The 13,776-nt window shown below is 56.5% G+C and overlaps 2 protein-coding genes across 3 annotated transcripts in view; one reads left to right on the top strand and one right to left on the bottom strand.

The window, feature by feature from the left end:
• Positions 1 to 13,776, top strand: part of dram1 (DNA-damage regulated autophagy modulator 1) — a 533,733-nt gene that overhangs the window by 265,336 nt on the left and 254,621 nt on the right. The gene's annotated exons all lie outside the window — the stretch shown is intronic.
• Positions 3,278 to 13,776, bottom strand: part of th2 (tyrosine hydroxylase 2) — a 51,630-nt gene continuing 41,131 nt past the window's right edge. Inside the window, exon 12 of the mRNA XM_059976621.1 lies at positions 3,278 to 3,437. Within this exon, the coding sequence (XP_059832604.1) occupies positions 3,278 to 3,437 (160 nt within the window). The remainder of the gene's footprint in view (positions 3,438 to 13,776) is intronic.

The raw sequence follows: 13,776 nt of genomic DNA, 5'->3' as shown, positions 1-13,776 counted from the left end.
ATAATGGAACACCATCCATAACCCTCTAATCCTCCAGATCTTCTCCCATCCCCATTGATGATGCAATCTCCTCCTTCGCCTCCCACAGTAGCCTGGGGTACATCTTGTTTGGTCCCAGTGACTTATCCAACTTGATGCTTTCCAAAAGCTCCAGCACATCCTCCTTTTTGCCACATTTCTGCTGTACATTTCCCTGAGAACATCTGTTCCCAATTTATGCTTCCAAGTTCTTGCCTGATAGCTTCATATATCCCCTTATTCCAACTGAACCTTACACCTCACAAAATTACTAGAGTACATGCAATAGTCTTGGGTACCCTAGCTATATAGAGTATATGCATAAGATTTGCATAGTCCTGTATACTTATATCGGATGTGTGACGACACTTCCAGGTTGCCCCCAGCACATCCTTAGGTTGTGTTGGTTGTTAAAGTAAATGGTACATTTCACTATGTGTTTCAATGTACACATGATAAATAAATCTGTCTGAATCTGAATCCCACCTAACACTCACATCCAACATCCCATCCACTATCCTACCCACCACCCCCATCCACCATACACACACCCAACACCTCATCCAACATCCCATCCACTATCCTACCCACCACATACACCCAACACCTCATCCAACATCCCATCCACTATCCTACCCACCACACACACCCAACACCTCATCCAACATCCCATCCACTATCCTACCCACCACATACACCCAACACCTCATCCAACATCCCATCCACTATCCTACCCACCACACACACCCAACACCTCATCCAACATCCCATCCACTATCCTACCCACCACATACACCCAACACCTCATCCAACATCCCATCCACTATCCTCCCCACCACATACACCCAACACCTCATCCAACATCCCATCCACTATCCTACCCACCACACACACCCAACACCTCATCCAACATCCCATCCACTATCCTACCCACTACACACACCCAACATCTCATCCAACATCCCATCCAACACTCCATCCACCACACACACACACCCAACACCTCATCCAACATCCCATCCACTACCCCATCCACCACACACACCCAACACCTCATCCAACATCCCATCCACTACCCTACCCGCCACACACACCCAACACCTCATCCAACATCCCATCCACTATCCTACCCACCACACACACACACCCAACACCTCATCCAACATCCCATCCACTATCCTACCCACTACACACACCCAACACCTCATCCAACATCCCATCCACTATCCTACCCACTACACACACACACCCAACACCTCATCCAACATCCCATCCACTACCCCATCCACCACATACACACACCCAACACCTCATCCAACATCCCATCCACTACCCCATCCACCACACACAGACACCCAACACCTCATCCAACATCCCATCCAACACCCCATCCAACCCCATTCACCACCCCCATCCAACACACACCCCATCCAGCATCCCAACATCCTATCCAAAACCCATCCAACAGTCTATCCTACACCCTAACTCCCATATCCAACATCCCATCCAACACTATATACAACATCCCTATCAAACTCCCCCATCCAACACCTCATCCAACATCCATATTCAGCACCCCATCCAGCACCCCATCTAACAGCTTATCCAACACCCCTCACTCCCACATCCAACGACCCATCCCAGACCCCTATCCAACACACGCATCCAACACCCCTTCCAACAGCTCATCCATCTATATCATCTAATGCCCCTAACACCACCATCCAACATCCTTCCCAACACCCCCATGCAACATTCCCATCAAACACCCCATCCAACACCCTATCCAACATCTCTAACTCACCCATCCAACATCCTTTCCAACTCCCCATCCAACTCTCCACCCAAAACCCCCATATCCAACATACCACCGAACAACCCTACCTCCCCCATCCAACATCCTATTCAACATCCCAACACCCCACCCAACACCCTCATCTGGCACTCCCATCAAACTCTACCAACATCCCATTCTGGCAACCTGACCAACATCCCATCCAACATCCCCAAACTACACCCCATCCAACACCACGTCCAACCCCCATCTAACATCCAAAACTATCCAGCATCCCTATCCAATACCCCATCCAATGACCTCATCTGTCTTCCATGATAAATGCCTCACTCTGAGACAGATTTAGAATTACATTGATGTGCATCTGAATACAAATATACATCTGAGCTCACATGTTGTAGCGCCTGTTATATTTACTCAGACATGTTAAATTCTGCATTTAGGAATTGTTGGATTCTGATGGTTTTAATTTAAGGTTCTTTCGAAGTTAGGACAGAGGCACAGAACTTGTTGCTTCACAATAATTTTATTAAGCAAAGAAATTTTAAAAATGGAAGAGGTCTACTAACTGAAGGCAGAGAGAAGCAGAAAGAAAGAAGATGGCGCAGTCTCATGCATGAGAAACATTCCCTTCAGATTTGCCCAGAAGAGTCAGTCAATCAGACCCCCATTCAAATAATACAGCACCAGGGAATCTTCCGGAGCTTTGCAGAATCATACAACTGCAACCGCTCAGGGACACGCTGAACAAATACATATACATGCTGTGAGCACTAGGAAACAATCAACAGTTGCATGTATGTCAGGAATTATTTAAAATACAAGCAGGTGTTTAATTTTTAAGCTGCACAGAAAATAATAATTAAACATAAAGATAATGACAATTTAACAATCTAACCCAACAGAATTTTTCCATAAATTTTTAGTTGATTTCCAGACTATATTTCAGGGAGATTAGTATGGAGGTTGGGTAGGTTTCTAACAAGGAGACCCATGAGGGACTGAGACCCTCTGTTGGCTGGGGTTGACCATGGATGTTACATTCTAGTTGTATATGTAAACCAGTACGCAGGCCAGGACAGTATGATATGGAGAGGAAGCTGTTGACCAAGCAGAGGGCTCCCTTTCTTCATTCAGCTGGTAAGTCCAAAGGAATGGCAGATAAAGGAACCAATACAGTTTGGCACCAGCAGCATCATGGGAGTTGCTTGTTAATGCTGAACTCAATGTAGGACTACCTTAAGGACCCTAGCTCCAGGTTTTTCCTCAGGGTTTACTCCCAAAGCCGTCCCCATGAGTGGGTCTAGCTACAAGGCAGTGGAGGTTTGAGATCAGAATTTTCCTTCTCCCAGATGAGCTGCCACCATGGCTGATGAGCCCCATCTGCCTGCAACCCCTGAGGATAAATCCTACCGAGCAAAATTCTTCCCCTCCTGCCCCCCCACCCACCCTGTAAAGGATCATTTAGGAAAGTTTATTGAGAGCAGAGCAAAGGTTTCTCAGGTCTTCCCTGACCTGGGCCAGTGCATCCTTGACCTTGTGTGGCTTGTCCAGGATCTCCACACTGCAGGTCAGTGGGTCATAGCGCAGTGAGAAAGGTCTCCTGATTTTGGAGGCATACATCCTGCTCAAAAACACAAAGGCAGAAATCAACAAGGGATCTTGCAGATGTTGAAAATCCAGAGCAAAACACACAAAATGCTGTAGGGACATAGTAGATCAGCACTATCGATGGAGGAGATAAAGCAGCCGATGACCCTTCAACAGGACTGGGCAGAATGGGCAGAAGCCAGAATAAGAAGGTGGGTGGGTGGGAAGTGGGGAAGGTGGAAGAAGTATCAGCCTGAAGAAGGAATCTGATAGGAAAGGACAGTGGACCATGGGAGAAACGGAGGTGGGATGTGATTGGCAGGTGAGAAGGAGACCAGAAGGAATATGAAAATGGGTGGGGGGAGATATTTCCGGAAGTTAGAGAAATTCATGTCAGCACCATCAGTTTGGAGGCTACCCAGATGGAACCCGAGGTGTTTCTCCTTCAGCCTGAGTGTGGCCTCATCACGGCAGTGGAAGAGGCCATGGACCGACATGTTGTAATGAAAATGTGAGTTTTGTTCTGAAATGGGTGGCCACTGAGGATAGACCACTTTTGTGGTGGATAGAATGAAGGTGCTATGCTGGATCTTGACAGTGCAGAGGATGCTGCACTGGGAGCACCAGATAACTGTTCTGTACTATCGGTACAGAACAGCATTTTCGGCAATGCTCTGTGACTCTCTAACTCTAAGATTGACGCCACACAAGGTAGCACCAGAATCAGGTTTATTATCACCAGCACGTGTTGTGAAATTTGTTAACTTACAAATCTCACCATGATGAAATCTTACCATGGTGCAGATAGTGGAATCACTCTCTCACCATGTCAAAGACAGACTCAATCCTGATCTCAGGTGCTGTCTGTGTGGAGTATGCCCAATTGTCTTTTCCCCCCCCAGGTCTCCAGTTTCCTCTAACATCTCAAATGCATTTGGGTTCATACATTAATTGGCCATAATCTGCACAGATACAAAATGATATTCTTATCAAAATGGCAGTAGTACTTATTTCTGTATCCTTTGGAGTATAGAAGAAAGAGAAGTGATTAAAAATATAGGATCCTAAGCCTTAGGACCTAAGGGGTCAAAGTTTATGAGGATATTGTAAAGACTTGAGAGACTGTGTTGGGCATTGAGAGATGACCCAAATGCAAGATACAGACACTGAGTACTAGGAACAGGAATAGGTGTGTCAAGAAAGCGAGAAATGGGGAAGAAATGACACTGGATAAGACTAGGATACAGGGCCTGGGCTAGGACTAGACTAGGAAAGCAAGACCTGGACAAGGAAATAGGAACTTGGAACCCGAACAAGGACTCCGAGCCAGAGACTGGACAGGGACCTGGAACCTGGGTCTTCACTTGGGCTCAGACTCTGGATCTAGGCAAAGACAAGACGTGGCAAGACAACTCCTGCACTGGACAAGGACATGAAGCTCAGACTTGGTCTTGGGAGATGGGAACACGGAACACAGAGTCTTCACCTTGGGAGACGGGGACACGGAACACAGAGCCTTGGCCTTGGGAGAGAGGAATGTGGAACACAGAGCCTCGGTCTTGGGAGACGGGAACACGGAACACAGAGCCTTGGTCTTGGGAGACGGGGACGTGGAACACAGAGCCTCGGTCCTGGGAGACGGGGACACGGAACACAGAGCCTTGGCCTTGGGAGAGAGGAATGTGGAACACAGAGCCTCGGTCTTGGGAGACGGGAACACGGAACACAGAGCCTTGGTCTTGGGAGACGGGGACGTGGAACACAGAGCCTCGGTCCTGGGAGACGGGGACGTGGAACACAGAGCCTCGGTCCTGGGAGACGGGGACGTGGAACACAGAGCCTTGGTCCTGGGAGACGGGGACGTGGAACACAGAGCCTTGGTCCTGGGAGACGGGGACGTGGAACACAGCCTCGGTCTTGGGAGACGGGGACGTGGAACACAGAGCCTTGGTCTTGGGAGATGGGGACATGTAACACAGAGCCTTGGTCCTGGGAGACGGGGATGCGGAACACAGAGCCTCGGTCTTGGGAGAGAGGAATGTGGAACACAGAGCCTTGGTCTTGGGAGACAGGAACACGGAACACAGAGCCTCGGTCTTGGGAGACGGGGACGTGGAACACAGAGCCTTGGTCTTGGGAGACGGGGATGCGGAACACAGAGCCTTGGTCTTGGGAGACGGGGACGTGGAACACAGAGACTTGGTCTTGGGAGACGGGGATGCGGAACACAGAGCCTCGGTCCTGGGAGACGGGGACACGGAACACAGAGCCTTGGTCTTGGGAGATGGGAACACGGAACACAGAGCCTTGGTCCTGGGAGACGGGAACACGGAACACAGAGCCTTGGTCCTGGGAGACGGGGACGTGGAACACAGAGCCTTGGTCTTGGGAGACGGGGACGTGGAACACAGAGCCTTGGTCCTGGGAGATGGGAACACGGAACACAGAGCCTTGGTCTTGGGAGACGGGGACACGGAACACAGAGCCTCGGTCCTGGGAGATGGGGACACGGAACACAGAGCCTTGGTCTTGGGAGACGGGGATGCGGAACACAGAGCCTCGGTCCTGGGAGACGGGGACACGGAACACAGAGCCTTGGTCTTGGGAGATGGGAACACGGAACACAGAGCCTTGGTCCTGGGAGACGGGAACACGGAACACAGAGCCTTGGTCTTGGGAGACGGGGACGTGGAACACAGAGCCTTGGTCTTGGGAGACGGGGACGTGGAACACAGAGCCTTGGTCCTGGGAGATGGGAACACGGAACACAGAGCCTTGGTCTTGGGAGACGGGGACACGGAACACAGAGCCTCGGTCTTGGGAGATGGGGACATGTAACACAGAGCCTTGGTCCTGGGAGACGGGGATGCGGAACACAGAGCCTCGGTCTTGGGAGAGAGGAATGTGGAACACAGAGCCTTGGTCTTGGGAGACAGGAACACGGAACACAGAGCCTCGGTCTTGGGAGACGGGGACGTGGAACACAGAGCCTTGGTCTTGGGAGACGGGGATGCGGAACACAGAGCCTCGGTCTTGGGAGACGGGGACGTGGAACACAGAGACTTGGTCTTGGGAGACGGGGATGCGGAACACAGAGCCTCGGTCCTGGGAGACGGGGACACGGAACACAGAGCCTTGGTCTTGGGAGATGGGAACACGGAACACAGAGCCTTGGTCCTGGGAGACGGGAACACGGAACACAGAGCCTTGGTCTTGGGAGACGGGGACGTGGAACACAGAGCCTTGGTCTTGGGAGACGGGGACGTGGAACACAGAGCCTTGGTCCTGGGAGATGGGAACACGGAACACAGAGCCTTGGTCTTGGGAGACGGGGACACGGAACACAGAGCCTCGGTCCTGGGAGATGGGGACACGGAACACAGAGCCTTGGTCTTGGGAGACGGGGATGCGGAACACAGAGCCTCGGTCCTGGGAGACGGGGACACGGAACACAGAGCCTTGGTCTTGGGAGATGGGAACACGGAACACAGAGCCTTGGTCCTGGGAGACGGGAACACGGAACACAGAGCCTTGGTCTTGGGAGACGGGGACGTGGAACACAGAGCCTTGGTCTTGGGAGACGGGGACGTGGAACACAGAGCCTTGGTCCTGGGAGATGGGAACACGGAACACAGAGCCTTGGTCTTGGGAGACGGGGACACGGAACACAGAGCCTCGGTCTTGGGAGATGGGGACATGTAACACAGAGCCTTGGTCCTGGGAGACGGGGATGCGGAACACAGAGCCTCGGTCTTGGGAGAGAGGAATGTGGAACACAGAGCCTTGGTCTTGGGAGACAGGAACACGGAACACAGAGCCTCGGTCTTGGGAGACGGGGACGTGGAACACAGAGCCTTGGTCTTGGGAGACGGGGATGCGGAACACAGAGCCTCGGTCTTGGGAGACGGGGACACGGAACACAGAGCCTCGGTCTTGGGAGACGGGGACGTGGAACACAGAGCCTCGGTCCTGGGAGACGGGAACACGGAACACAGAGCCTCGGTCCTGGGAGACGGGGACGTGGAACACAGAGCCTCGGTCCTGGGAGACGGGGACGTGGAACACAGAGCCTTGGTCCTGGGAGACGGGGACGTGGAACACAGAGCCTTGGTCCTGGGAGACGGGGACGTGGAACACAGAGCCTTGGTCTTGGGAGACGGGTACACGGAACACAGAGCCTCGGTCTTGGGAGACGGGGACGTGGAACACAGAGCCTCGGTCTTGGGAGACGGGGACGTGGAACACAGAGCCTCGGTCTTGGGAGACGGGGATGTGGAACACAGAGCCTCAGTCCTGGGAGACGGGGACACGGAACACAGAGTCTTGGTACTGGGAGACGGGGACGTGGAACACAGAGCCTTGCTCCTGGGAGACGGGGACGTGGAACACAGAGCCTCGGTCCTGGGAGACGGGGACGTGGAACACAGAGCCTCGGTCCTGGGAGACGGGGACGTGGAACACAGAGCCTCGGTCTTGGGAGACGGGGAGGTGGAACACAGAGCCTCGGTCCTGGGAGACGGGGACGTGGAACACAGAGCCTCGGTCTTGGGAGACGGGGACGTGGAACACAGAGCCTCAGTCTTGGGAGACGGGGACGTGGAACACAGAGCCTTGGTCCTGGGAGACGGGAACACAGAACACAGAGTCTTGACCTTGGGAGACGGGGACACGGAACACAGAGCCTTGGCCTTGGGAGAGAGGAATGTGGAACACAGAGCCTTGGTCCTGGGAGACAGGAACTCGGAACACAGAGCCTTGGTCTTGGGAGACGGGGACACGGAACACAGAGCCTTGGTCCTGGGAGAAGGGGATGTGGAACACAGAGCCTTGGTCCTGGGAGACGGGGACGTGGAACACAAAGCCTCGGTCCTGGGAGACAGGGACGTGGAACACAGCCTCGGTCTTGGGAGACGGGGACGTGGAACACAGAGCCTTGGTCCTGGGAGACGGGGACATGGAACACAGAGCCTTGGTCCTGGGAGACGGGAACACGGAACACAGAGCCTTGGTCTTGGTAGACGGGGACGTGGAACACAGAGCCTCGGTCTTGAGAGACGGGGACGTGGAACACAGAGCCTTGGTCCTGGGAGACGGGGACACGGAACACAGAGCCTTGGTCCTGGGAGAAGGGGATGTGGAACACAGAGCCTTGGTCCTGGGAGACGGGGACGTGGAACACAGAGCCTCGGTCCTGGGAGACAGGGACGTGGAACACAGCCTCGGTCTTGGGAGACGGGGACGTGGAACACAGAGCCTTGGTCCTGGGAGACGGGGACATGGAACACAGAGCCTTGGTCCTGGGAGACGGGAACACGGAACACAGAGCCTCGGTCTTGGTAGACGGGGACGTGGAACACAGAGCCTCGGTCTTGGGAGACGGGGACGTGGAACACAGAGCCTCGGTCCTGGGAGACGGGGACGTGGAACACAGAGCCTCGGTCCTGGGAGACGGGGACGTGGAACACAGAGCCTCGGTCCTGGGAGACGGGGACGTGGAACACAGAGCCTTGGTCCTGGGAGACGGGGACATGGAACACAGAGCCTTGGTCCTGGGAGACGGGAACACGGAACACAGAGCCTCGGTCTTGGTAGACGGGGACGTGGAACACAGAGCCTCGGTCTTGGGAGACGGGGACGTGGAACACAGAGCCTCGGTCCTGGGAGACGGGGACGTGGAACACAGAGCCTTGGTCCTGGGAGACGGGGACATGGAACACAGAGCCTTGGTCCTGGGAGACGGGAACACGGAACACAGAGCCTCGGTCTTGGTAGACGGGGACGTGGAACACAGAGCCTTGGTCCTGGGAGACGGGGACATGGAACACAGAGCCTTGGTCCTGGGAGACGGGAACACGGAACACAGAGCCTCGGTCTTGGTAGACGGGGACGTGGAACACAGAGCCTCGGTCTTGGGAGACGGGGACGTGGAACACAGAGCCTCGGTCCTGGGAGACGGGGACGTGGAACACAGAGCCTCGGTCCTGGGAGACGGGGACGTGGAACACAGAGCCTCGGTCCTGGGAGACGGGGACGTGGAACACAGAGCCTTGGTCCTGGGAGACGGGGACACGGAACACAGAGCCTCGGTCCTGGGAGACGGGGACACGGAACACAGAGCCTCAGTCCTGGGAGACGGGGACGTGGAACACAGAGCCTCGGTCTTGGGAGACGGGGACGTGGAACACAGAGCCTCAGTCCTGGGAGACGGGGACGTGGAACACAGAGCCTCGGTCTTGGTAGACGGGGACGTGGAACACAGAGCCTCAGTCCTGGGAGACGGGGACGTGGAACACAGAGCCTCAGTCTTGGGAGACGGGGACGTGGAACACAGAGCCTCAGTCCTGGGAGACGGGGACACGGAACACAGAGCCTTGGTCCTGGGAGACGGGGACGTGGAACACAGAGCCTTGGTCCTGGGAGACGGGGACACGGAACACAGAGCCTCGGTCCTGGGAGACGGGGATGCGGAACACAGAGCCTCGGTCTTGGGAGAGAGGAATGTGGAACACAGAGCCTTGGTCTTGGGAGACAGGAACACGGAACACAGAGCCTCGGTCTTGGGAGACGGGGACGTGGAACACAGAGCCTTGGTCTTGGGAGACGGGGATGCGGAACACAGAGCCTCGGTCTTGGGAGACGGGGACGTGGAACACAGAGACTTGGTCTTGGGAGACGGGGATGCGGAACACAGAGCCTCGGTCCTGGGAGACGGGGACACGGAACACAGAGCCTTGGTCTTGGGAGATGGGGACATGGAACACAGAGCCTTGGTCTTGGGAGATGGGGACATGGAACACAGAGCCTCGGACTTGGGAGACGGGAACACGGAACACAGAGCCTTGGTCTTGGGAGATGGGGACACGGAACACAGAGCCTTGGTCCTGGGAGACGGGGACGTGGAACACAGAGCCTCGGTCCTGGGAGACAAGAACACGGAACACAGAGCCTTGGTCCTGGGAGACGGGGACGTGGAACACAGAGCCTTGGTCTTGGGAGACGGGGACGTGGAACACAGAGCCTTGGTCCTGGGAGACGGGAACACGGAACACAGAGCCTTGGTCTTGGGAGACGGGGACACGGAACACAGAGCCTCGGTCCTGGGAGATGGGGACACGGAACACAGAGCCTTGGTCTTGGGAGACGGGGACGTGGAACACAGAGCCTCGGTCCTGGGAGACGGGGACGTGGAACACAGAGCCTCGGTCTTGGGAGACGGGGACGTGGAACACAGAGCCTTGGTCCTGGGAGACGGGGACGTGGAACACAGAGCCTCGGTCTTGGGAGACGGGGACACGGAACACAGAGCCTCGGTCCTGGGAGACGGGGACGTGGAACACAGAGCCTCGGTCTTGGGAGACGGGGACGTGGAACACAGAGCCTTGGTCCTGGGAGACGGGGACGTGGAACACAGAGCCTCGGTCTTGGGAGACGGGGACGTGGAACACAGAGCCTTGGTCCTGGGAGACGGGGACGTGGAACACAGAGCCTTGGTCCTGGGAGACGGGGACGTGGAACACAGAGCCTCGGTCTTGGGAGACGGGGACGTGGAACACAGAGCCTTGGTCTTGGGAGACGGGGACGTGGAACACAGAGCCTCGGTCCTGGGAGACGGGGACGTGGAACTCAGAGCCTCGGTCTTGGGAGACGGGGAGGTGGAACACAGAGCCTCGGTCCTGGGAGACGGGGACGTGGAACACAGAGCCTTGGTCCTGGGAGACGGGGACGTGGAACACAGAGCCTTGGTCCTGGGAGACGGGGACGTGGAACACAGCCTCGGTCTTGGGAGACGGGGACGTGGAACACAGAGCCTTGGTCTTGGGAGATGGGGACATGTAACACAGAGCCTTGGTCCTGGGAGATGGGGATGCGGAACACAGAGCCTCGGTCTTGGGAGAGAGGAATGTGGAACACAGAGCCTTGGTCTTGGGAGACAGGAACACGGAACACAGAGCCTCGGTCTTGGGAGACGGGGACGTGGAACACAGAGCCTTGGTCTTGGGAGACGGGGATGCGGAACACAGAGCCTCGGTCTTGGGAGACGGGGACGTGGAACACAGAGACTTGGTCTTGGGAGACGGGGATGCGGAACACAGAGCCTCGGTCCTGGGAGACGGGGACACGGAACACAGAGCCTTGGTCTTGGGAGATGGGGACATGGAACACAGAGCCTTGGTCTTGGGAGATGGGGACATGGAACACAGAGCCTCGGTCTTGGGAGACGGGAACACGGAACACAGAGCCTTGGTCTTGGGAGATGGGGACACGGAACACAGAGCCTTGGTCCTGGGAGACGGGGACGTGGAACACAGAGCCTCGGTCCTGGGAGACGGGAACACGGAACACAGAGCCTTGGTCCTGGGAGACGGGAACACGGAACACAGAGCCTTGGTCTTGGGAGACGGGGACGTGGAACACAGAGCCTTGGTCTTGGGAGACGGGGACGTGGAACACAGAGCCTTGGTCCTGGGAGATGGGAACACGGAACACAGAGCCTTGGTCTTGGGAGACGGGGACACGGAACACAGAGCCTCGGTCCTGGGAGATGGGGACACGGAACACAGAGCCTTGGTCTTGGGAGACGGGGACGTGGAACACAGAGCCTTGGTCCTGGGAGACGGGGACGTGGAACACAGAGCCTCGGTCTTGGGAGACGGGGACGTGGAACACAGAGCCTTGGTCCTGGGAGACGGGGATGTGGAACACAGAGCCTCGGTCCTGGGAGATGGGAACACGGAACACAGAGCCTTGGTCTTGGGAGACGGGGACACGGAACACAGAGCCTCGGTCTTGGGAGACGGGGACGTGGAACACAGAGCCTCGGTCCTGGGAGACGGGAACACGGAACACAGAGCCTCGGTCCTGGGAGACGGGGACGTGGAACACAGAGCCTCGGTCCTGGGAGACGGGGACGTGGAACACAGAGCCTTGGTCCTGGGAGACGGGGACGTGGAACACAGAGCCTTGGTCCTGGGAGACGGGGACGTGGAACACAGAGCCTTGGTCTTGGGAGACGGGAACACGGAACACAGAGCCTCGGTCTTGGGAGACGGGGACGTGGAACACAGAGCCTCGGTCTTGGGAGACGGGGACGTGGAACACAGAGCCTCGGTCTTGGGAGACGGGGATGTGGAACACAGAGCCTCAGTCCTGGGAGACGGGGACACGGAACACAGAGTCTTGGTCCTGGGAGACGGGGACGTGGAACACAGAGCCTTGCTCCTGGGAGACGGGGACGTGGAACACAGAGCCTCGGTCCTGGGAGACGGGGACGTGGAACACAGAGCGTCGGTCCTGGGAGACGGGGACGTGGAACACAGAGCCTCGGTCTTGGGAGACGGGGAGGTGGAACACAGAGCCTCGGTCCTGGGAGACGGGGACGTGGAACACAGAGCCTCGGTCTTGGGAGACGGGGACGTGGAACACAGAGCCTCAGTCTTGGGAGACGGGGACGTGGAACACAGAGCCTTGGTCCTGGGAGACGGGAACACAGAACACAGAGTCTTGACCTTGGGAGACGGGGACACGGAACACAGAGCCTTGGCCTTGGGAGAGAGGAATGTGGAACACAGAGCCTTGGTCCTGGGAGACAGGAACTCGGAACACAGAGCCTTGGTCTTGGGAGACGGGGACACGGAACACAGAGCCTTGGTCCTGGGAGAAGGGGATGTGGAACACAGAGCCTTGGTCCTGGGAGACGGGGACGTGGAACACAGAGCCTCGGTCCTGCGAGACAGGGACGTGGAACACAGCCTCGGTCTTGGGAGACGGGGACGTGGAACACAGAGCCTTGGTCCTGGGAGACGGGGACATGGAACACAGAGCCTTGGTCCTGGGAGACGGGAACACGGAACACAGAGCCTTGGTCTTGGTAGACGGGGACGTGGAACACAGAGCCTCGGTCTTGGGAGACGGGGACGTGGAACACAGAGCCTTGGTCCTGGGAGACGGGGACACGGAACACAGAGCCTTGGTCCTGGGAGAAGGGGATGTGGAACACAGAGCCTTGGTCCTGGGAGACGGGGACGTGGAACACAGAGCCTCGGTCCTGGGAGACAGGGACGTGGAATACAGCCTCGGTCTTGGGAGACGGGGACGTGGAACACAGAGCCTTGGTCCTGGGAGACGGGGACATGGAACACAGAGCCTTGGTCCTGGGAGACGGGAACACGGAACACAGAGCCTTGGTCTTGGTAGACGGGGACGTGGAACACAGAGCCTCGGTCTTGGGAGACGGGGACGTGGAACACAGAGCCTTGGTCCTGGGAGACGGGGACGTGGAACACAGAGCCTCGGTCTTGGGAGACGGGAACATGGAACACAGAGCATTGGTCCTGGGAGACGGGAACATGGAACACAGAGCCTTGGTCCTGGGA

The sequence above is a fragment of the Hypanus sabinus genome, chromosome 8 (assembly GCF_030144855.1).
Source record: "Hypanus sabinus isolate sHypSab1 chromosome 8, sHypSab1.hap1, whole genome shotgun sequence".
In the NCBI taxonomy this organism is placed as follows: Eukaryota; Metazoa; Chordata; class Chondrichthyes; order Myliobatiformes; family Dasyatidae; genus Hypanus; species Hypanus sabinus.
This window is presented reverse-complemented; position numbering and strand designations above follow the sequence as displayed.